Source organism: Anolis carolinensis, chromosome 2, assembly GCF_035594765.1.
Source record: "Anolis carolinensis isolate JA03-04 chromosome 2, rAnoCar3.1.pri, whole genome shotgun sequence".
Taxonomy (NCBI): domain Eukaryota; kingdom Metazoa; phylum Chordata; class Lepidosauria; order Squamata; family Dactyloidae; genus Anolis; species Anolis carolinensis.
Genome location: NC_085842.1, coordinates 112,941,466 through 112,967,054, shown reverse-complemented (window position 1 = coordinate 112,967,054; position 25,589 = coordinate 112,941,466). Strand labels below are relative to the sequence as shown.

The 25,589-nt window shown below is 43.1% G+C and overlaps 1 protein-coding gene and 1 long non-coding RNA gene across 3 annotated transcripts in view; both read left to right on the top strand.

The window, feature by feature from the left end:
* The first annotated feature begins 4,456 nt into the window (after positions 1-4,456).
* On the top strand, positions 4,457-5,591 carry LOC134296191 (uncharacterized). The gene is made up of 2 exons (XR_010002778.1): positions 4,457-4,972; positions 5,056-5,591. It is a non-coding gene; the product is annotated as an uncharacterized LOC134296191 (long non-coding RNA).
* A 639-nt stretch (positions 5,592-6,230) lies between these two features.
* Positions 6,231-25,589, top strand: part of ppp2r2b (protein phosphatase 2 regulatory subunit Bbeta) — a 283,974-nt gene continuing 264,615 nt past the window's right edge. The window contains exons 1-2 of one of the 2 annotated variants that reach the window (XM_062970418.1): positions 6,231-6,255; positions 6,390-6,467. In XM_062970418.1, coding sequence (XP_062826488.1) covers positions 6,246-6,255; positions 6,390-6,467 — 88 coding nt within the window. In that variant the 5' untranslated portion in view covers positions 6,231-6,245. Of the gene's footprint in view, positions 6,256-6,389; positions 6,468-24,805; positions 25,070-25,589 lie in introns of those variants that run through there. The other variant, XM_003224096.4, reaches the window with a different exon arrangement.

Here is a 25,589-nt window from a genome sequence, read left to right as displayed (position 1 = left end):
GATCAAGAACCGGTCTAGATAATCCTGAAAGATATCGTTGACAAAATGTTGAAACGTTGCGGGAGCTCCACATAAACCGAAATTCATGACCAGGGTTTCGAATAAACCGAATTTAGTCTGGAAGGCAGTCTTCCACTCGTCCCCTTCCCTGATGCGAACTAGATTATAAGCTCCTCGAAGATCCAGCTTGGTGTAAACCTTAGCCCCTCGAAGCCGGTCTAAGAGGTCCGAGATCAAAGGCAGGGGATACCGGTTTCGCTTAGTGATATTGTTCAATGCTCTATAGTCCACCACCAAGCGTAGGTCCCCTGACTTCTTTTTCACGAACATCACTGGGGAAGCGGCTGGGGATTGAGAGGGTCTAATAAACCCCTTGCGGAGGTTTGTCTCTAAGAACTCCCTGAGAGCTTCTTGCTCTGGTTCAGTCAGGGAGTAGAGGTGTCCTCGCGGGATCGGGGCCACCTCCACCAAGTCAATGGCACAGTCATAAGGTCTATGTGGGGGTAGTCTCTCGGCTTCTTTTTCATTGAATACATCCCAATATTCTGAGTACTTCTTGGGCAAGGTGATAATGGGTTCAGCGTCTGTGGCATGGCAGACCTTGGCTACTAGGCAATGGTTTTGGCAATATTTTGAAGCAAACTGCAGTTCTCTGTTGGACCAGGAGATGCTTGGGTCGTGGAGTGTCAGCCATGGAATACCCAAAATCACAGGGAAGTGGGGAACCTCGGTAACAAAGAAGGAAATCTCTTCCATGTGTTCCCTTATCCACATTCTGGTGGGTTCCGACCACTGGCTTACTGGACCTGTCTTGAGGGGGCGGCCATCGATGGCTTGCACCACCCGGGCGTTCTTGAAGTCATGATATTGTAATCCCAGAGAGTCGGCATACTCTCTATCAATGAAATTGTTTGTGGCTCCTGAGTCTATCATGGCATGGACCATGACGGGTCCTTTTTTCACTGACCACAAGGTGACCACTAGGAGAAATAGGACCCCGGTTGGCGGCTCTTGAGTGGGGTTTTTGACCGGGCTGGCGAGCCTCTCTATGCCCGGTCGCCGGCTTCCCCCGCCGGCTGCGCGCCAGCCGCCTCAGATGTCTTCGTCTCCGTGGAGGACGCCGTCGCCAGACGAGCGGCGGGCTTCCCTTTGGCTGGACACTCTCTGGCAAAGTGGCCCCCGTTTCCGCAGTACCAACAGAGATTTAGGCGTTGGCGGCGGGCCTTCTCGGCGGCATCTAGTCTGGGTCGCACGTTGCCCAACTGCATTGGCACCTCCTCGCTTCCTCGGGGGTATGGGGCTGGTGGCGGGGGTCTCCACACAGGACGCGGCTGGACGCCGGTGGGAGCGGGAGGTTTCGCTCCAGCCCTACCGCTCTGGCCTCGAATCCATTGCTTTCTGTTGGCAAGCATGACTTCAGCTCGTAAACATTGATCAATGAGTGCTTCAAGAGAGTGTGGAGGATCCACCTTGGAGATTTCCTCCAGCATCTCGATGTTGAGACCCTCCCGAAATTGTCCTCTGAGGGCTACATCGTTCCAGCCGGTGTTATGGGCCAGCACTCGGAACTCGGCTATGTACTGGGACAAGGGTCTGTCTCCTTGGGAGAGGCGCCGGAGTTTGTGGCCGGCTGCCTCCAAATTATCCTCGATCCCCCAAGTCGCCTTAAGGTGGTCCAAGAAGTGTTGCGCTGATCTTAGATGTGGGGAGACTTGGTCGAACAGTGCCGTCGCCCAGTTGGCCGCTGGCCCGTCTAGGAGACTGTAAATCCACGCCACCTTGATGTCTTCTTGGGGAAACTCGGCAGCACGGGCCTCTAGATAAGCCTGGCATTGGCGACGGAAAACATGAACCTTAGAAGCTTCTCCGGAGAACTTGGTTGGCAACGCCATGGCCGGGAGACGGATTCCGCGCTCCTTCAAACCCCTGATTTCCCCATCCTGCGCATTGAGCTTGTCACGGATGCGGTCCACTTCGTCCTTGTCGATGGTGTAGCTGAGTGGCTGGCCACCCGGCACGGTTCCGGTAGACATTCTGGCCTAGGTTAATTGGTGCTTAGGGTGGCGGAGTCAAACTGTCACGACCCAGGCTGCAGAGCACCAATAACCATACACCGAGGCCAGATTCTATCTAATATCTTTATTGAAGGAATATATAAAGTTAATAAAAGCAAGTGTATGAAATAGTCCAGAAATAGACCTTTCAGGAAAGGTCAAAATTAGTCCAAAGAAGCAATGTCCAATATGAAATATTAAGGTCCAAAGTTGTAATCCAATAACCGAAACACTCACTTTGCCAGGCAAAGTGAGGGGAGATGACAAGGTCCTTTAGTCCATGGAACTTGAGCGAGGCTAGGGAGTAACTTGAAACAGGGCTTGATACAAGGCAACAAGGACGAGGAGCAAGAACAAGATCCGTGGAATACTTGGCAAAATCCGGAAAACAAGGCAAGGCAGAGTCCTGGAAAACAAGGCTGAGTCCTAGGAAGCAAGGCAAGGTCCGCGGAGGTAAACAAGGCTGGAACGGGAACGTAGGCTTGGAAACAGGAACGAAGGCTTAGAAGCGGAGTAGCGCTGTCCACACACAACCTACTCCAGTTGCTGACGAATTGACTCCGCAAGATCCCTTTGTGGGCAAAGCACCTAAATAGGATCTAGTTTTCCCACCAAAGAGCAGTTCCCTGGAGAACCAGAAACGAAAGCTATTCTCTGAGTCCAGATGCATGACTCCTTAAAGTTTCCCATGGAAAGCAGGCTTAATCAGCTGAATGCTTAGCAGCTATCCTAGCACTCCTGCGGGACGCCTGTTGAACTCCCCTCTGTTGTTTACAAAAAGCATGGCGAGAAAACGTAGGAGATTGTGGCTCGGGGCTTGTTTGACAGACTTCTGGAAGACAAATCTCTTGCAGGTGCAAGGTTTTCAAATCTGGCTGGGAAAGTTCCAATTCTGGCTGGAACGGTGAAAAACTCAAGTTTTCCTCTTCATCTGGCACCACAGTGCCAGGAATGGGACTACATTGCCCATGGGTCATCACATAGATTGACTTACCTATTAGCAAAACAACAGGGAAAACCAAGAAAAGAAACAGATTGGAGTAAATTAGAAAAATATGTAAAACAAAGCAAAATTGGAGTATAAACGAAAAAGAAGAAACACCACAGGCCTGTGGTGAAGAACCAATCTATATATATAAAAGGGTAATGAAATTTTGGCCTAGGACAAAACAACAAAACTACACATCCCAGAAACACTAAACTTGGCAGCACAACCCCTCATCCATACCTCTACGTTCATACAACAAAAAGAAAATATATATAAAGTCCTAATTAGAGCGAGAGGAATAATTGTTTTTATCCAATTGCTTCCAGTTAGAAGGCTAAGCTCCACCCACTTGGTCTGCTGTCAGTTAGAAGGCTAAGCTCCACCCACTTGGTCACCTAGCAACCCATTCAGCCCAGGGCCACTTCAATCAGGCCTCTTCCACACTGCCTATAAAATACAGATTATCTGATTTCAACTGGATTATATGGCAGTGTAGACTCAAGATGAGCACCAACCCCCAGAGTCAGACATGACTGGACTTAATGTCAGGGGAAAACGTTTACCCTTTACCTTAACTACCACCAATTCCTCAATACTTTATTTCCCATACCACCATACTTCGCCACAGCAACGCATGGCTGGGCACAGCTAGTGCTGTTATAAATGAATTAAGAAGAAGAGAACATACAGGTCCACGGACAAGGGAAGGGGAAAAAAGAAAAAAGAAACTATACACAATAGTAAATGGACCACGGAAGTTGACTCGGAAGCACTACCTCCCCTCCCCACCCACACTCCCTTTTCCCATCCTTTTTTTCTTTCTCTCTCATTTTCTCTTTTATTTCCCTACCCATCCCCCCTCCCTGAAGGCTTATATTTTATGTATATAATAAAATGCAAAATAAACACTATTTTAAATTTTAAAAAAGCCTTCATCACTCTTTGTAGGCTTCAATTTTCCTTTCTCAACCCAGTGTTTGTAAATATTCAATCAAAGCCACACTAGTAAATAGAAGTGTTTCAATCTGCACCTGAACATGAATAATATTGCAGTAATACACTAATAGCTTACATTGCCACCTAGAAAGCTGAAACTTGACGGTTACTGTTTGGAAGTTCATATAGATGCCCTGTCACCATAATTGGGAAATCCATGATCAGTGTAAAATGCCCATTAGTACTTGGATGCACCCTTCCTCTGTACAGTAGTACTACCCAAGACTTTGGGGCAGAGGTCCAGGGGGTCATCTTGATAGAATAAGCCGAAACTTCAAACCCCTGCCTCTAGCACTTACATGCAGCAGAGCTGGCTTACTAATAAGAAAAATACACATTAACTGTATACTTCAATACTCTTACTGTGTATATTTATGAGTACATGTGTAAAGTCTAACACTATGTATGTTATGGTTGAGCCTTCTGGCTCCGGTACTAGTAGACGGGGTCGTAAGACTCCTCGAGAGTCAGACTCTTTTGAGGAGCGTGAAAGGAAACGGCTCCGGGACTTATTTGCAGAACCAACAGATGAAGACTCATTTGAGGGTTTTACCGAGGGAATGGAGGAAGAGATGGTTAGCTCAGAGGAGGATGACATGGAGTGGACTCGTGTGAGGGAGGATTTGGGTGTCACCGGCAATGATAGCATGGGAGGCGATTGGCGGGTTGCAGGATCAGACCCATGGACGGGCTGGAGGGATCCACAGCTGGGGATGCTGTGGGGCGTAGTCAAAGGTGTTTTAGCTCTGATGAGGATGAGGATGATGAGGCACCTGGAATTAGGATAGCAGCTGACAGCGATGAGGAGTTATGAACTGGGATAAAATGGGGTTTAGGATCAATGGCTAATTGCGTTGGGCAAGGTAATCTGGACGAACGCTTGGGCTCTTGTTGGGGAACTTCCTGAAGACGGGTGTGATTCGTTGCTGGATACGTAAGTTACCAAGGACACTGGGCATAGACGGCGGGAGGAACTGTGTGGGGTTTTTCTGTGCAACTTGTGTTTAATCTTGATAGCTTGGACCTCCGTCGTCTTTTTGACGGACATTAATTACCTACTCTGGATTGACGCTGGACTGACTGACTGACTACGACCTCGGACTATCCCTTCTGTGGCTATCGGTGGAACTCGTGGAACTTTAGACGTCTGTACTTGGCTTTCGACCTTGGACCGGATTGGGACCCTGCTGACCGCCGTTACCCTGATTGATGTGCCTGGACCCGGATTTCGCTCGTTGCACGGAGGAGTAAACAGCCTGAGTTACTCATCTGTAGCTTTTGAGTAGCAGAGAGGAATCTGCTGCCAGTTTTTTGTGTTCATTTTGACCTCTGTTTACCAACTTTTGTTTGTTTAAATTGCCAGGCTGAAGTAAGCACTTTTGATTTAATCCGGATTAAACTCCTGTTTAATCCGGTTTATCCTTTCGAACCGTTTTAATTCAAACGGAGCTGTTTCTGTTACTTTTCACACTGAAGACAAGTGTTTGCCTAGTCCTTTGCTTCCTACGGGCATTTTTTAGTTCTGTAACTTCAATAAACTGTGTTGTACTCTATTTGGTGGCGTTCTGTCTTTGACAATGTAACTGCTGCACTGCCTATGAAGATGACTTGTCTAAAAGCAGGGGTGTGTGCCACACATTACTGCTATATTATATGAGACTTCACCAGCTTATGTCTTGATGTTCATGTACCTGTGTGTGTGTGTGTGTGTGTGTGTGTGTGTGTGTGTGTGTGTGCAAAAATGCTGGTCTTGTTACACAAATTTTACTATTTATGTGTGTGTTTGTATGCTTCCCTATAAGTTGCAACTGGAGGAGAAGGGGAAGAAAGGAAAAAATAATAGAAAAAGAAGAATGTGAGAATGAATCCTTCAAATCTATCTTTAATTTAATTCGGTCAGGAGAGTCCAGCTATTGATTCAACAAACAATGTAATTTTATTGAACTTTTAAGAAAGGTAAGGAAAACAACGCTCACAAGATGGAGCTGACTTAATTCGAGTAAATGTACAGTAATACTCTGATGAAGAGAGGCTATTATAAAGGATGTGACTCTTGGATGCTGCTGCCAATGATGTATTGGGAGCTGACTCCGATTGCACCATGTTCAAAATAGCCTCAGTTGGCACACAGAAAACAGAGAAGCAATTCAATGTGGGCATAATGTTGCCATATTCCCAAGAAAGTAGGTTTTGCTTTGCATTGCAAAATGATTCCAGGTGAGTGCATGGATTTCCCTCATTTTATTTACAGAGTAGCAAGGATTATAATTGTAGTTGCATATTTGTTATTTTAAATGCAAAAGGAAAATCCTCAACATTCTGGTCAATTCCTTTTTGTTTTGTACCTGCAGGATTTGAGAATCTCATGCAAGATGTGTTGTGGTGCTTCAGTCAAGTGAAAGGAACTATTGATGTAGGGGTCACTGAAGGTAGGTTTACTTTTCATTTGTTAGTGGAATCAAAGAGAAGTTCTGGATTTTTTAACCAATTACTCAGTCAATTATGGCTTTGTTTCTGTTGTTCACACTGTACTAATTCTGTGTAATCAGGTAGCATGATTTTTAAAAAGGAAACCTCTTTGTTTCTTGGTCAATTAAATGTGAGTAACACATACTATTCTACTTTCGTGGCTTTTATGTGCAATAATAATTGAGAGCATTAACAAAGCAGAAAAATATTCAACTTTATTTGCTTGGTTGAGTAAATAATTTCTATTTTTTAATGAGTACTATATAATTGTATTATGTACTGTGGCACAGACATTTTATTGTGCTTCATGTTATGGAAAGGTGTGAATATCAAGCAGTGCTTAGAAATGGGAGACATGAAAATACTCAAGATATTCTTTATGCCCATGCAATATGGGGTCATTTCATATGATACATTATATTTTCCCCACAGAGAAAACAAGATAAAATAAATGTTCTTGCTGGTTTTGTTGCTAAAGTTCTTTTGAATACATTTTTAAAACTGTGCAGACAACATTGCCTGTTTCACGGAAGATACAGAGGTAGTTTCCAAAACAAAAACAAAGGGCCTCATCACCCTTGAGCATTTATCCACTTTACTCCACTTTAAATGCTATGACTGCCTCCTTCAGAATTGTGGGGTTTGTAGTTTAGGGAGGCCCAGGGCTTCTCTGGATGAGCAGTTGAAAGGCCCCTTCCTAAACTGCTAACCCCAGAATTCTGCAGTGACTGTCTTTTCCAGTCACTGAACATACCTTTTGCTCCTAAAAGATATGGAGATAGGTTGAGGTTGGAATAATAGTGCTGCTCTTTGCTCACCCATATTATTCAACTAACTAGTTAGAATCCATAAGGCTGTAAATTCTGGGTGTCTGGGTGCAGGCTACTAGGGGACTATGGATTGTACCTGAAGATACTTTTAGGAGTCACAGTGCTAGGTGCAGTTCTAAGGGCAAAATAAACTGGTCTAGAATGTAGTACTACATTCATTTATTGAGTGCTTTTCACTTTCAAGGTATTAATAAGAAAGTTAGGTATGTGATGTTACTAATACCCAAAAGTTGTACAACAGCAAATCAACTGCAAGTCATCACTTGGCATTGATGTGAGAAGTTGATTATTTACTTCAAGTGTAATGATAAAATGAAAAGGAATATCCACCTACAATATTTATATTATCTAAATACAAATTATTTTTTATTTTTAATATTTCTAGTCTGCCTGATCAGAAATAGTACTTATGATTTTTTTGATACTTTCAACATAAGCATATCATAGCTATAATGGTACTGTTCCATTATCTGGGCGGAGGCCACAAGAGGGCGCTAGTGTTGAAGCCATCTGAGCTGTCAGGTGAGCCTGGGATTGGTCCCGTTCAGCCTGTGCTTGTCCCTGCATCTGCCTTGCCAGAGGATTTTGGGTTTCGGCCTGAGATGCAGCCAGAGTTTGTCCCAGTGGATTCTGGGACCAGAGATAGAATGATTGCAAGCAGGCAGTTTGAATCACACTCCTCACAGCAGTCAAGGTCGGATCTTCAGGTGCCATGTGGACATTCTAATTTGGATGTAGGAGCTGATAAAGTGGAGAAGGATAATGAGCTTGACAGGAGGAGGGCGATAACTCAGCAATGGAAAGAAAAGGAGTATGTCCAAAGAAGCAGACATTTGCTTTTGAAGAGCAACCTTCTCACAGCCAGGGACCTTGAATTTCTCTTAAAAAGGGTTGTTTTCTCTGACACAGTAAGAGGTGGTAACATTGCTAATCCAAGAGAGAAAGATCTTAGAATCATAGAATCATAGAATCATAGAATAGTAGAGTTGGAAGAGACCACATGGGCCATCCAGTCCAACCCCCTGCTAAGAAGCAGGAAATCGCATTCAAAGCACCCCCAACAGATGGCCATCCAGCCTCTGCTTAAAAGCTTCCAAAGAAGGAGCCTCCACCACGGCCCCGGGGAGAGAGTTCCACTGTCGAACAGCTCTCACAGTGAGGAATTTCTTCCTGATGTTCAGGTGGAATCTCCTTTCCTGTAGTTTGAAGCCATTGTTCCGTGTCCTAGTCTGCAGGGCAGCAGAAAACAAGCTTGCTCCCTCCTCCCTATGACTTCCCTTCACGTATTTGTACATGGCTATCATGTCTCCTCTCAGCCTTCTCTTCTGCAGGCTAAACATGCCCAGCTCTTTAAGCCGCTCCTCATAGGGCTTGTTCTCCAGACCCTTAATCATTTTAGTCGCCCTCCTCTGGATGCTTTCCAGCTTGTCAACATCTCCCTTCAACTGTGGTGTCCAAAATTGGACACAGTATTCCAGGTGTGGTCTGACCAAGGCAGAATAGAGGGGGAGCATAACTTCCCTGGATCTAGACGTTATTCCCCTATTGATGCAGGCCAGAATCCCATTGGCTTTTTTAGCAGCCGCGTCACATTGTTGGCTCATGTTTAACTTGTCCACAAGGACTCCAAGGTCTTTTTCGCACACACTGCTGTCAAGCCAGGCGTCCCGCATTCTGTATCTTTGATTTCCATTTTTTCTGCCGAAGTGAAGTATCTTGCATTTGTCCCTGTTGAACTTCATTTTGTCAGTTTTGGCCCATCTCTCTAGTCTGTCAAGATCGTTTTGAATTCTGCTCCTGTCTTCTGGAGTGTTAGCTATCCCTCCCAGTTTTGTGTCGTCTGCAAACTTGATGATCGTGCCTTCTAACCCTTCGTCTAAGTCGTTAATAAAGAAGTTGAACAGAACCGGGCCCAGGACAGAGCCCTGCGGCACTCCACTTGTCTCTTCTTTCCATGATGAAGACGACGCATTGGTGAGCACCCTTTGGGTTCGTTCGCTTAGCCAATTACAGATCCACCTAACCGTAGTTTTGTCTAGCCCACATTTTACTAGTTTGTTTGCCAGAAGGTCATGGGAGACTTTGTCGAAGGCCTTGCTGAAATCCAGGTACGCTACATCCACAGCATTCCCTGTATCGACCCAACTCGTAACTCTATCGAAAAAGGAGATCAGATTAGTCTGGCATGACTTGTTTTTGGTAAATCCGTGTTGACTATTAGCAATGACCGCATTTGTTTCTAAGTGTTCGCAGACCACTTCCTTAATGATCTTTGCCAGAATTTTGCCTGGTATTGATGTGAGGCTGACCGGACGGTAAATGTTTGGGTCGTTCTTTTTTCCCTTCTTGAAGATAGGGACCACATTCGCCCTCCTCCAATCTGCTGGGACTTCTCTCGTTCTTCAAGAACTCTCGAAGATAATTGCCAGTGGTTCTGAAATAACTTCCGCTAGTTCCTTCAATACTCTTGGATGTAGCTGATCTGGCCCTGGGGACTTGAATTCGTTTAGAGTGGCCAGGTGTTCCTGGACAACTTGTTTCCCTATTTGGGGTTGGATTTCCCCCAATCCTTCGTCCATTCCATGTTGCTGAGGTTGATGATGGCTTTCTTTTTGTGAGAAGACCGAGGCAAAGAAGGCATTAAGTAGTTCTGCCTTTTCCCTGTCCCCTGTCGCCATCACCCCATCTTCTCCTTGCAATGGCCCTATCGCCTCCTTTTTCTTCCTTTTTCTACCAACGTAAGCAAAAAATCCTTTTTTGTTGTTTTTTATGTCCCTGGCAAGCCTGAGCTCATTTTGCGCTTTAGCCTTGCGAACCTTTTCCCTACAGGTGTTGGCTATACGTTTGAATTCTTCTTTGGTGATTTCTCCCCTTTTCCACTTCTTGTGCATGTCACTTTTGAGCTTTAGCTCAGTTAGAAGTTCTTTGGACATCCATTCTGGCTTCTTTGCACTTGTCTTATTTTTCTTCTTTGTTGGCACTGTTTGCATTTGCGCCTTGAGTATTTCACTTTTGAAAAACTCCCATCCATCCTTAACTCCCTTGTTTTTTAATATCGGCGTCCATGGAATGCTGCTCAGTAATTCCTTCATTTTTTGGAAGTCAGCTCTCTTAAAGTCCAGAATGCGTGTTTGACTTGTCTTAGTTTCAGCATTCCTTTGTATTGCAAACTGCAGGAGCACATGGTCACTTGCCCCTAAGGATCCAACCACTTCAACTGTATTGATCAGGTCTTCCACATTTGTTAAGATTAGATCAAGAGTTGCTGATCCCCTTGTTGCCTCTTCTACCTTCTGGACCATAAAATTATCTGCAAGGCAAGTGAGGAATTTGTTGGACTTTGTACTCTTGGCTGAGTTTGTTTTCCAGCAGATATCGGGATAATTGAAATCGCCCATGACTACTATATCTCTTCTTTGTGCCTGTTTGGTCAGCTGTTGACAGAAGGCTTCATCAAGTCCTTCATCCTGACTCGGAGGTCTGTAGTAGACACCCACGACAAGATCTTTTTGAGTCCCGGTTCCCTTGATTCTTATCCAGATGCTTTCAAGCTGGTTTCCCGGATTACAGTCTTGCATTTCTTCTGCAACGTAACTGTTTTTGACATATAAAGCTACTCCCCCTCCTCTCCCCTTTGTTCTATTTCTGTGAAAGAGGTTATAGCCCTCAATGGTTAAATTCCAGTGATGGGAGTCATCCCACCAGGTTTCAGTGATGCCTATGACATCGTATGTGTGGTGCTGTGCTAGGAGTTGGAGTTCGTCTTGCTTATTTCCCATGCTCTGAGCATTAGTGTAAAGACATGTAAGCCCCTGTGACCTCCCCTTGAGCTGTTTATTTGGGATTATTGTGCTCTCTGTTCTTGGTCCTTGCTGTGTTTGTGCAGCCCTCCGTTTAGCCTTTTGGCGGTTCCCTGTGGTCGTGGGTAATATAGTGTTCGCCAGGCTGTTGTTCCCCTCCCCAGTAGATCTAGTTTAAAGTGCGCCTGATGAGGTTTGTGAGTCTGTGTGCAAAAAGATGTTTTCCTACTTGTGTGAGATGCACCCCATCTCTTGCCAGTAGTCCATCCTCTTGGAAGAGTAGACCATGGTCAAGGAAGCCAAAATGCTCCTCTTGACACCATTTTCTGAGCCAGTTATTGACCTGTACTATTTTTCCGGCCCTTGTAGAGCCGTGTCCTACAACAGGGAGGAGGGATGAAAAGATCACATGTACATTATACAATTTTAGCTTTGTTCCCAGAGCTCGAAAATCATTTGTGATCTTTTGAAAAGTATGCCTAGCGGTGTCATTGGTACCTACATGAATCAACATAAGGTGGGGAGGGTGATGGGGCTTTAGGAGCCTGCTGAGCCTCTGAGTGATATAGTGTATTTTTGCCCCCGGGAGGCAGCATGTTTCTCGAGCCATCCCATCCGGTCTGGAAATGAAGGCTTCCGTTCCTCTAAGGAGGGAGTCACCTACTACCAAGACCTGTTTCCTTTGAGGATTGACAGGGTCCCTTTTGTGCAAGACAGTGTGTATGTCCCCTGAAGAGTGTTCCTGTTGAAGTGAATCATGTAGGTGTAAAGTGTTGTCCTCCTCCTCAACATCCCCAGTGCATTCATCAATGACAATCCATTGAGATACATCCGAGAGCCCATTACTCTCCCAAGGATGTTCCTGTTGCTCCTGGTCTATGATTGGGGATGGAGCATTTGCATGATTACATAAGTGTGACTGTGGTGATGCACTGTCCCCGTCAGGGCTATCCCCTGCGCATTGATCCAGGGTGGTCCACTGAGTGGTATCTAAGAAACTGTGGTCCTCCACAAGATGTGTTTCCTGATTGTATGTTAATGATGTAAAAATTTCAAATCTGTTGTGTAAATGCAGCTGAGCAGAGGAGTTCTGCGGAGGCTGCCTGGTCCTGCGTCTCCTTCTATGGGTGACCTCCTTCCAAGCCTGAGGGTTGTCTACCTTTGAGTTGATCTCCCCATAAGGTTCCTGATCATGGTCTTGGTGGTGTTGGTGTGATGCAGGCTGCAGATCTACAGCAGCGTGTTGTGCATTGTCCAAGAAGAGCTCGAGTGCCTGAATGTCCTTAAGGGTCTTAATACGGTGCTCGAGCTGTTGGATCCTCTGCTCCATCAGAGTCATCTGTTTGCATTTGGAGCAGATGTAGTTGTCTAGTTTTTGTGTGAAAAAGCGGAACATGCCACAGCTGGTGCATGTGATGGGAATGTTTTGCTTTTGTTGCATCTCTTGGTGAGCGTGGTGGCCAAGTGGGATCTTTGTACAGTTAAGTAATATGCACGCACTTTATGTGCAGACTGCAACAAACCACCTCTTTGTGTATTTGTTTATGTTGCTTTGTTTCCTGTATGTACTGCAAAGGATAGTTAGTAAAGGTGCCTTTTTAATTAACTAACAGGGGACAATGCCTGCTGTCAATCAACTTAAGTACCTGGCTATCTTTCAACACAACAGTCACACAACAGTTAGACTTTGACCACAGGAGCCAAGCCCACACTCAGTTTAAAATCTTAGCCAAATCTTAGCCAAATCCTACCTGAAGCCAGGGAGCAAAAATGTCCTCCTGCTGCCTCTGCTTCTGCAAGAACCAACTCTGTGTTCCTGTGCAGCCTTGTATCTTGCTTCAAATTCCAGCCTCATTTTTGCCTGTGAATCCATTTGAATGTTCCAGTGACTTTGCTGTTTGGATTTCTATTCTAGCCAAGATCCTTGCCTTGTGTCTCAACATTGACTTTGAACCTTGGACTACCTTGGAGTTTGATCCTACATTCTAGTCTTGTTTCCTGTGTTTCCAGTTTGACTTATGCCTTGGAATTAATCCTTGATATCTTGTTTGGATTATTGTTGATACCTTTCTTGGGATTTACTTTGATATTCGGTTTGGACTATGTTATTTGAGTGACTTTATAGACTCTTGCTTCAAGTTAACAAGTACTTTGTTCTTGTGGATTTATACCCATTTTATTGACTTTGAACTTTAATGTGCTATTGCTTGCATATAATCTTCAATAAACAGCTTGCTAGCTCATATTCTGGGGCTCCGGTGTGGTTTTGAGGTGCCTACGCAGCCTAGGGGTGCAACAGCTAGAGAGAAAAGGATAGTCCATTTTATAGGGGTAGAGGTTGAGTTTAAGGAGGAAAACCATTTTCCCCTATTTTCCTGTTATTCACCCTACCCGTGTCCCCATCATGGAAACAACCGTCGTTTATGACATGGGAAGTGGGGAGGGGGATAACCAGCAAAAACAGGGGAAATGGTTTTCTTCCTTCAACTTCCCCACTGTAAAATGGACTATCTTTTCTCTCTAGTGCCCCCCTAGTGGCCTCCACCCGGATAATGGAACAGTACCGCTATAACTTCATAACATGTGACTCACAGCTGGAAATTAGGCCTTTTTAATATTGGATAACTTTTTATAGCATTTTTGAATTTGAGTGTGAGCCCAACTTCGTTGTGTTCTTTGTTATGGCACTTACTAATTCCTTTCACAGTTTGTATCCTGCTGATTGCATGGAAAGCAAAATTCTATTAGTAACTAGCTGTGCCCAGCCACGCGTTGCTGTGGCATTGTCTGGTGGTGTTGGTGAGAAATTTGAGTTAGTGATGGTATTCAATGTCTGTTGTATGGTTGTCTTTATATTTAGTATGTATTTGGTTGTTTGTGTAATGTGAAAGTGGTGAGAGTAGAGGGGGTCTTTGTCACTGTGTAGTATTGTATAGTATGCATACGTTGTCCAAGTGTTGTGAATGGTTAGATTGTGTCTTGGTGCATAGTAGAAAGGGTTGGGGTGGATGGCCATTAGGGGTGTCTCCAAATTATTGGTTTGTATAGTTCTATGATTATTATTATTATTATTATTATTATTATTATTATTATTGCTGTTATCATCATGATTATTATCTTTATTATCATCATTATTATTATATAGTGGGTGGATGGCCATCTGTCAGGAGTGTTTGGATTGTGTTTGGATGGCCATCTGTCAGGAGTGTTTGGATTGTGTTTTGGATTGTGTGGTCTTGCATGGTAGAAGGAGGTTGTACTGGATGATTCTTAGGGCTGTCTGGAAACATGAGAATTCCGTGATATTGTTATTAGTATTATTATTCTGAAGAGGCTGTATGGCCATCTGTTGGGAATGTTTGGATTGTGTTCTCTATGGCAGGAAGGGGTTGGACTGGATGGCCTTTAGGGGTCTCTCCTATCTCTGTGACTGTAGGATTCTATTATTATTTTTATTGTGGAGATTGTAGAGATATTGGATGGCCATCTGTCAGGAGTGTTTGGTTTGTGTGGTCTTGCATGGTAGAAGGAGGTTGTACTGGATGATTCTTAGGGCTGTCTGGAAACATGAGGATTCCGTGATATTGTTATTAGTATTATTATTATCAAGAGGCTGTATGGCCATCTGTTGGGAATGTTTGGATTGTGTTCTCCATGGCAGGAAGGGGTTGGACTGGATGGCCTTTAGGGGTCTCTCCTATCTCTGTGATTGTAGGATTCTATTATTATTTTTATTGTGGAGATATTGGCTGGCCATCTGTCTGGAGTGTTTGGATTGTGTGGTCTTGCATGGTAGAAGGAGGTTGTACTGGATGATTCTTAAGGGTGTCTGGAAACATTAATCCACAGTAGTATCTTCCAGACTGTAATGTTTAAAGGAAACTGTAAGGGTTGCCAAATCTAACTGGAGTCTTCAGAAACTGTTTAAATAGTGGAGACTACAGTAGAGTCTCGCTTATCCAACATTCGCTTATCCAACGTTCTGGATTATCCAACGCATTTTTGTAGTCAATGTTTTCAATACATCGTGATATTTTGGTGCCAAATTTGTAAATACAGTAATTACTACATAGCATTACTGCGTATTGAACTACTTTTTCTGTCAAATTTGTTGTATAACATGATGTTTGGGTGCTTAATTTGTAAAATCATAACCTAATTTGATGTTTAATAGGCTTTTCCTTCATTCCTCCTTATTATCCAACATATTCGCTTATCCAACATTCTGCCGGCCCGTTTATGTTGGATAAGTGAGACTCTACTGTACTTGATATGTTTTGACTTTAGTCCACATTTAAGCCTTGATCATTACAGTTTCCTTTAAACATTACAGTCTGGAAGATACTACTGTGAATTACAACAGTTGACTGTACTTATTATTTTCATTATTGTTGTTAACTCTCAGGTAATACTGTTTGTACATGATGCTCTAAATAACATAGTGCATTTTATGTTTTGAATCTTTATAGTATTTGCTTATCTTTTTCACATAGAAAGAAGATAGCTCTATACTCAGAGAGACCTGACTATTTCTGTGGCCCTTACATGTCACATCTCTTTTTATGTTTTGAACCTTTATGGTGTTTGCTTATCTCTTCGACATTGTCTAGTATAGACATTTGTGTGTATTTATCATCTGTCAGGAGTGTTTGGATTGTGTCCTCCTGTGTGGTAGAAGGAAGTTTTACTGGATGATTCTTAGGGGTCTCTGCAAACCTTAGGATTGTATGATGTTGTTGTTGTTGTTGTTGTTGTTGTTGTTGTTGTTATTATTATTATTGAGAGGCTGGGTGGCCATCTGTTAGGAGTGCTTGGATTGTGTCCTGCATGGCAGATCGTGGGAGGTGTTAGCTGGCCCTGATTGTTTAGTGTCTGGCATTCCCCTGTTTTAAGAGTGTTGTTTTTTATTTGGTGTTGTGATTTTAAGCTTGTTAAAATATTAGGAGTCATATTGTGTTGATTGTCATGGTTCATAGCATATATTTAAAACATTGAGTATTAAAATGGGTTGGATATTGTCGTAGGTTGGATAAGGGAGAGTATAGTGGAGATAAATAATTCGGATGATGGGCGGGCGCTAGGACCCAGGGGACAGCTTTTTCCCATTGCCTGCCTTTCCTCTTGCCGGCGGCCATGAGGCTTTCTCTTTCCCTCCTGGCATGGCTCCCGATGGTGCGTTGTGGGTTCTGTCCATGTGGAGGTGCGTGACGTGATTTTGTGTTGTTTCAACCTTAAGGCGTGGATGTTGTATTGTGTGGTGAAATTGCTAGGTTGTGGCGTGTTTAGTTTTGTTGTTTTGCTCGGTGCCGGGATTCCATTACCATTATATATATATATATATAGATTACAGAAGTGCAAACTACTGTGAGACTGGGGAGATGTTCTTGTTTCAAAAGTAGAGTGGATTTCCTTTGCTCCTAAGGAGAGTTAAACTATCCATTATATCTATATTTCAGGGGGAAAGAAGTATCTTTACTGGTCAAATTAAAATCAACAATCAATAAATATGATTTTCCACATCCCTATTAATGCCATCAAATTAATCTTCATGATCAAATAGAGCCTTCTAAATAAAAGTAGTATTGTGTGCAACATTTTGTTCATAATCACTAGTTCCTCATCCCTGTCTTGACAATTTAACACATTGGTGATAACTGGCCAAGTCCAGAGCTCTCTGTCTGCCATCTCTCATAAGAGCATTTCACTATTTTTTCTTCCACGTGGAGGGAAAGGTGAGATGACTTCTGCTGAGTTTTCCCTTGGCTGTTGCAGTGTGTTTCTTTCTATCTGTGTAGGTGTAATTCTATTGTTGTTAATAAGCTGTTCAGCATCCATAATGCAACCATTTATTTTGCGAACATTTAAGCAAATCTGTGGAAATGTAATTGCATGTGTAGTGGGCCCTTAGCATCCACTGAGGTTCCAGGAATCCTCCCCCAAATAGGTACCAGAATACATGGATGTTCAAGTTCGATTGTATAAAATGGCATGATAAAATAGTCTATATATGCAGGCCTGAATGTATTTAATAGTTCCAAAGACTAACTGCATACTCACAGATTAATTTATGAAGGGGTGAGCAAATTTAACATGGTAGAGAGCTACAGGATGAGCACTAGTTTGGTTTCTATTTTGCCAAATCCAAGTCACTTATAGCTGAATACTGTGGTAATAAGTGTGTGTGTGTAAAATAAAAGTAGGATATTTTGTATAATTTTGCATAATATCCAGCAACATAAAATAACTACATGCCTAGATGATCAAAAGTGTTTTTTTAATGGGGTGTGTATATGTGTACATTTACTATTTTGATCATTGCAATAAATACTCCAAAATATTACTAAATTTCCTTCTTATTCTCACGTATTTATAATACTAAGATTCCAAAGTTGAAGAATGGTTAAACTGATGCAAAATCTGGCCATATGGACTATACTGCTGCAAATGAATTGAAAGTATAAGGCATCAGAAAGTGTTAATAGGAATCTAAATGGATAGAGTGTAGCTGACAAACAGCAAAGAATCCTCAGTCCTTCAGTCTAAAGAGATGGAGTGAAGAACTACATTTGTTTCAGTAGAAAATATAATGAACAGGGAGAAATTTATAGAAAAAGAACTTTAACATAAATAGCCACCATTTGATAATGCCTCAAAATTATATGAACAAATTGACAAGAAGGAACATGATCCAAATACATTTTAGCTCCTATGGATCTCATTAGGGTAATTTCTAAAAGTTGTTTTTATGCATAACATTGACTATATGACTGAAATCTGTGTCACTTAGAGGTGCTTAATTTTTATAGGAGTAGGTGAATTGTTTCTAAATTTCTAACAATATATATTTTGGCATGAAGATGCTGTTTTTTCACGCCACCTAATGGGTTATAGCACCCTAGACATATTTTGATATAACAATATTTATTGTAAAGTACCTTTCCTTTTTTAAAATTGTATTTAATTAAAAGTAAGTGTTATAAGAATCACAGCATAAATCAAATTATTGTGGATTCCACTTTATACTGGTGCTAATGTCTAACAATGATTCTTCTTCTCAAGGACCATTTACAAACTATTTCAATGATGGAATTAGGGATATTAGCCATAATACTCAACACCTATATCTATGCATTTATATCATAACGGATATCTGTTTTTGTTTGTCTCCACTATATCTTTCAATTGTAAAACATAGGCATATGAAACTTGACACTCTGGTTGCTTCCACATCAATGGAGTGGTGAATCTGCTGTGGGTTTTAGTCTGAAATTCAGAGGCACTATATACGTATTAACACCTATAACCTCTACATGTGGCTGCTATTTGTAGGGGCCCTCAAACTGTTAAAACAGAAATAGAGAGAGAAGGTACTGATGGAGTGGTGGGGTGGATGGGACGGGAATAACCAGTGGGAAAGGCAGAATGGGTACAGGGTGAACAGAAAGACCAGTGAAAAGAGGAAAGAAAAGAGGAAGAGAGAAAGAGCAGAGGGAAAGAAAGAACACTGGATAAGGTGCTAAGGGACTTCTGCTAATGAGAATAGAAAATCTTACGACGTTTGGTCCATTTTTACAGATTGCATCTTTCTTTTTAGGACTTCTGAGATATTAAATCTAAAACCAAAAAACAAGTGTTCATTCAGTCATATGAAACTTGAAAACATGTTTATTTTTCTGCTACATTCTCTTAAAAATAGTACTTGCTCTTTTACTTTTTAAAGCAATTTCCTCCAAACAATTGCAAAAATGTCTTTAGGAAGTATTCTTGGCATTTTCGGTTGATCAAATACTGTAGGTAGGTAATTTCAAAGCTGACAATGCAAAACAAATGAGAATCAAGTAGCAATCATTTTCTTTAGCTGACATTGCACATTTATTTGCCAGAAAAGCCTAGGGCAACATTTTGCATGGTATTGGAAAATGGAGAAGAAAAAGGCCCAAGATTATAATTCTAGGTAATTTCTTAGACAAATTTAGATACTTTCGTGTGCAATCTAATGTGCCATTTCATGAAGCATTAAATCATGATCTAATGCAGTTTTTCTTTCAATCATTTTTATGTTTGCACATTCTAAACATAATGTGTGGTTACGGATTTGACACATTCCACATAGTATTAGGATAATCCATGTTAGTTTGACCTATTCCTGAATAATTATGATTTTCAAAAGTAATTCTTTAATTCCAAACTAGGTGTCATGAAAAAAAACTATTTCTAAACTATGATTATGGTAGCTTCTCTGTTAGATAGAAAGCAAATTTAGGAATAATTTGTCCACCGGTGTCTATGTGAGCAAGTGGCTTAAAGTGAGCATTTCTGCTGCGAATCCAACTGCTACTTCTCTTTAGAACTATTCATGCCAGGAAACGGCCTCCTTGGGCAGGCAAGCAGTTTTTATGAAGCCTTTTTGTACTGAATATAAAATTTTATTAAGTGTTTTAACTATGTTTTGCCCCGCCTCGAGAAGAGGCAAGTAAGAAATAGAATTGCAGTATATGATGATGATGATGATGATGATGATGATGATGATGATGATTGCTTAAATGCAATGCCATTGCTTGTGCAATTAAAAAAAATACATTTTATTGATGCATATAGAGGAGTGCATACAGGTATGATGAATGGTAAAGCAGTCTTCCATGATCACAAAGCAGGCGGCCACAGCCAGTATAACATAGGGCACATCTAAACTGGCCTCTTAGGTCAATGAGGCCCTAGATTAGCCCTGCAACAGCTAAAGAGTACATGGGGCTCATCTGGTTTAACCCAGGGAAAAGCCACCTGAATGAGGTGCCCCCCCCCCCCCGGGGTTAAGCTAACCTGATTAGGGTTGTCCCCATGTTAGGGATTGTTAAAACAGTCGAGTTAGTTCCTAAATTGAACTGGTTGCAGCTGTCTTTATACAATTCTGCAGTTTTCGGGCTCAGGGACACAGGATGGCTTTCCCCTCCCACCCTCTGTTGTGGCTCTCACCAGCAGTAACACATCTCATACCTTTTCCTGGGTGGTCTAGCTGCCCTCGTTAAGAAGTCTGGGCAAGAGCATGGGACCTTTTTTTCCCAAGTCCCTTAGCAATCAGCATACTGGTTAACATCAGCCAGTGCAACTGAAGACTCAGGTAGGTGGGTGTCGTGGCTGGTGACGGCTGTGACACAGGAGGAGGGGGAGGGGGAGGCCATTTAGGAAGGCAGCCTAGTGGTGCCAAACTGTGTTCGGTGTGGCTGGGCAGTGGGGACTCCCTGCTGCTTCCGAGATGGCAGGGGGAGTCCCAAACAGGTTACCAAGCAGGCTCAATCCAACATCCATAGTAATTTGAATACTGTTCAAATTCCTTGTAAATCCACTGGGTGACTTAAGACAAGTCCTACTCTCTTGTCCTCAGAGGAAGGCAATGGCAAACCTTTGGACAAATCTTGCTAAGAAAACCCCATGTAGATTTGCCTTAGGATTGCCATAAGTTGAAAACAACTTGAAGGCACACAGCTTGCAAAGTATCCCGGTGTTGTTATATCTGTTTTATTGTGGAGTATTACAATGCTCTCTAGTGTACTCTAGTGTAAACTAGTGTTATTATTCGGTTTCCTGGTGTGTTGGCTTCTATGAAGTAAATGCATCTGTGGGACTGTAGATTGTGAAACAAAGCAGAGGTGCAGTATATGAGTCAGAAGGAAAAATTGAGCTATCAGTTATAGGAGGTAAAACATTTCAGGCATCAAGTCTACACATGGGAAAATAATAGTAAAGCAATCAGTATAGTTTTAAAGTCGGGTCTGAAATGATAGAATTCAATAGCATATCTGTATAGTTCAACATCCAAATCCTGCAGAAGTTATTTTATGCTAAATCATGAAAATAACTGGCTCCTTACAAAGTGAAAAGGAAAAATCTCAATTTCTGTTAAACATCTGAAAACTGATGAAGCATAATCTTTTCTTGGTCCCATTCATATTGATGATCTGGGCTGCATGGTGGTGCTCCATTTAATATTGCTTTTAAAGAGATCTTGTTTCTATATTCAAAAAGGTATCCCACCTTAGAAAAATCAGTACGTTTATTTGTGCACAACTTGCTTGTGACATAGGTCCTCACAAGGGTATGTCCGAGCTCTCATAGTGTCCCCCATTTTACTTCTGGATTTGTTGCAATTTTTAAGTGGTCTCTTTCCTCCCCAATGTCTCTTTAACAATTATATATTTTTAAAAAGAAATGCTGGTGAAATTGAGTGGGAGCCAGTATAATGTTGACTTAGCTATGAAAACCTACTGGGTGAGCTTGAGCAAGTGACACACTCTCAACTTCAGAGAAAGAAAAAGACAAAGCACCCCTCTGAATAAATCTTTCCGGAAAACCCCGTGATAGGAATAATGATAACACTATATTTGAATGCACACAGCAAGAATAACAAAGTGCTAATGCCATAAACTATAGTCTATAGAACTATTGGTATAAACATATGAGATTATATTTCTCTTTTTCCTTTGCAAACTTTCTCCAGTGAAAAACCGAGTATTACTACCACAGCAAGAGCCAATATGGGAGCCCCTGTTCCTCATTTTGCCATGCAATGTGGTTTACCCTTATGTGTGCTAATGCATGTTACAGGCTCTATTTGGGAATATTCCTAACTTTATTTATCCTAGTTTGAAGTCCATAACGTACATTGTTGTGCTGTTTGCTGCATGCGTCAGCTAAACCCTATACTGTCAAGATTCCCCTGAACTGCATTGAGTGGTCAGTGGAAGACAAAGTCCAAACAGAAAGTATCTGGAGAAGATTTTGAGAAAAAGTATTAGAAAAAGAAGGGAATTTACCTCCACATGAAGAACTGAACTTTTGGTGGGATTTTAGAAGAAATGGCTTTGGAGAAAAGGGGCATGGACATGAGAAAGAATAAAGGGGAGGGGTTAGTCATAAGATTGGTAAACTTATGTTTTATATATACCTGTCTATATATGAGTAATTGTAAAAAAATTAAATAAAAAGAAAAAATTTCAAACAAAGTCTGAGATAGGTTTGTCTGAGGGTTGCCATAAGGCAGAAACAAGTTGAAAATGTGCAATACCAATAAACTACCAGTGCAACCATGCTAAAATTCTAGAGATTTTTTTAAAATAGCTTTCTACAGGGTGATCAGTTTCCCTAGAGTTGTATTCGGCAAGGAGGGTGGGAGGGAAATGAAGCCTGGGCATGTAGTGGGCAGCAAAAAAAGCTAACAACCACAGTCCATCATGAGTCACAATTGGGTTGTTCACTGGTAGCATACAAATCGAATGTTCAAACATCTCCACTGGCTGCTGGTTCATTTTATGGCATGATTCAAAGTGCTGGATTAGACTTAACAAGGCCTATAGGCTATTTGAAGGGCTGCATCCTTTTTGTGATGTTTGTTAGAACATTAAGGTGTTTGGGAGAGGCCCTTCTCTCTGTCCCACTACCTTCTCAGGCTGCTTTTTGATGGCCGAGCCCAGATTTGGTCATTAGTTCTCTAGGAGGCATCCTTCCTTGCTCTTCCTCCGCCAGCAGGTGAAGACATCCAATGTTCCATCAGGCTTTTAGGAATTTACTGTGATAGGCTACGGGCTTACTGTGTAATTTTGTTGATTTTTTCATATTATCTTTTAATGAATTCTGAATTATTTTTAACTCTATAGTTTGTTTTTAAATTAACACACATGGATACACTAAAACTTTTGAATTATTTCAATAATTTGCAAGCTTCCTTGAGTCCAATTTTTAAGAAGAAAGTGAGATTTAGAGGATATTATTGTTGTTCTTATAAGGTATTGCCTCCTAAAAGAAATGAATGGCAACAAATAGGAGTATACATGAATTTGGAATTTCAAATTAACTGGACAGGAAAAAAAGATCTGTGTCAACTAAAGAAGAAATGGTTGCATGGATAGATGGGGCTTACAGGGAAACACACTAGAACATAAATATTGTTTGAATATTTTAAGTGGTCATCACAGCAATTAAAACTGCAATTTCTGGCAAAATATGCCAATCTGGATAAGTGGCTTTTCTCCATGTTAAAAAGTAGCATTCCCTCCTGATGTTTTGCCCACATCTATGGCAGGCATCCTCAGAGGTTGTGAGGTCTGTTGGAAACTAGGGAAGTGGGGCTTTTTTGTTCATTTTCATGGTGAGGGTCAGCCCCTGCTGTTAGTCCCAGCTTCTGCCAGTTTGAAAACATGCAAATGTGAGTAGATCAATAGGTAGACCACACTGGCGGGAAGGTAACAGCGCTCCATGCCGGCCACATGACTTTGGAGGTGTCTACGGAACATGCTGGCTCTTTGGCTTAGAAATGGAGATGAGCACCAACCCCCAGAGTCAGACACAACTGAGCTTAATGTCAGGGGAAAACCTTTACCTTTACTAGAGTGGTCCAGCATTTCTGTGTTCTCAAATAAGCTGTGTCCAGGTTGGTTCATCAGCTGCTCTGCTATGGCTGCCTTCTCTGGTTGAGTTAGTCTGCAGTGCTTTTCATGTTCCTTGATTCATGTTTGGGCAATGCTGCTGCGTTTGGTGGTCCCTCTGTAGACTTGTCCACAGCTGCATGGTATATGGTAGACTGCTCCAGAGGAGAGGGGATCCCTCTTGTCCTTGCTGAATGTAGCATTTGTTGGATTGTCTTAGTGGGTCTGTAGATCAATGGCTCTCAACCCGTGGGTTCCCAGATGTTTTGGCCTACAACTCCCAGGACTCTTCCACAGAACCATATAGCCCAGAATATCAAGGCAGAAGATCCCACAATATCTGCTTTAAACTGAGTTATCTGAGTCCACACTACCATATATTCCAGTTCAAAGCAGATAATGTGGGATTTTATTCAGCTGTGTGGAAGGGGCCCATGTGAGATATGATGCCTTTTGGGGTATATAGAACCCCAAAAGCAAATACATTATGATTGTGGGGTGTGTGAACATTTCCTCAATGAAGTTTTGGAAATCACAGGGCCCTTCCACACAGCCCTATATCCCAGAATATCAAGGCAGAAAATCCCACATTATTTGAGTGTGAACTCAGATAACCCAGTTCAAAGCAGATATTGTGGGATTTTCTGCCATGATATTCTGGGATATAGGGCTGTGTGGAAGGGCCCCCAGAAATTGCTTAGGATTTCTGGTTGAAGCTAAAACATCTGGGGACGCACAGGTTGAGAACTATTGCAGTGTAGATAGTTTGTAGGTTGTCTCGCTTCATCAGCTTCCCTATGCCCTCAGTGCCTCTGGGTGGGTCTTTGCCTTTACTCTCTATTTATTTCTATTGCGAATCCTTTCCCTCAATGATAACAGAAATTAGGAAAGTGCAAGGGTGCTGCTCTTGGCTTGAAGTTCACCTCCGTTCAAGGTTGGGATCCGCATCTGCAGAGAAGGCAGGGAAATCCCTTCTGCAGGTTAGGCGGGCGGCGTGCTGGGCCCGGCGCTTCCCGCACGCAGGGCTGTCTGCGGGGTTTGGGCCGCCTGCTCTGCCCGGGGAAGGCGGCGGCGACCTGGGCCGGCTCCGGGGCTGGAGGGCGGGCGGGCGGGCGGGCGGGAGGCCCTTAGTCAGCAAATCCTGATTCTGGGGCGCCGCAGCCAATGAGGAGCCTCGCCGGCCTGCCCGCCTGCCCGCCGCCCGGGGGCTCCGGGGCTGGGGCTGGAGGCGGGCGGCGACACCGCGCCGATGGCAAGATGGGCTCCGGGGCCGAGCGGGGAGGCCACTCCGTTCTGGCGGCTCTGCGGCGGCGGCGGTGGCGGAGCGGGTCCCGCCAGGCGCCCGTCATGTAGCCCGGCTCGGAAGCCGGAGGGAGGGTGCCTCTCGGTCCCGGGAGCCTGCTCACCTGCCCGTGGGGTGTTTCCTGGTGGAAGATGAAATGCTTTTCTCGCTACCTGCCTTACCTCTTCCGACCTCCGAGCACCATCCTCTCTTCCAGCTGCCACACAGAAGGTACGCAGAGGAGAGAGAGGAGAGGAGAGGAGAGGAGAGGGGCCGGAGGAGGAGGAGGAGGGTTCGCCAGGGACGGAGACGAGGGGCCGAGGGAGAGGGAGGGGAGGCAGCTCCCACCCAAGCCTTTCGCAGCCCAGTGCGTGACCGGGGCGCCATTCGGAAAGGAAGCTTTCAGGAACTGCTGGGGTGGCCCTGGGGATGCACACACACATCATTTTGGCTGGAGAGAGAGCAGTCACTGGTCAAGGCCAATGGTGCAAAACATGACAGCACTAGGAAGGATTTCAGGACTTGAAAAGAGTCCGAAGAATCTAGCAGTCTATATCTATCCTCTTCTGCACCTTTTGCTGTCAAGTTTTGCATGCCTGGTTTATGTATCGCAGCCAGAATTTTTTAAAAAGTAACATATTTTAATATCTGCACTGCACATTCAAACGTAGGGACCTCATCACCCTAGTGTTTGGATCCACTTTCAATCCACTTTAGGGAGGGGCCTTTAAACAGCTCAGCTAGACAGGTC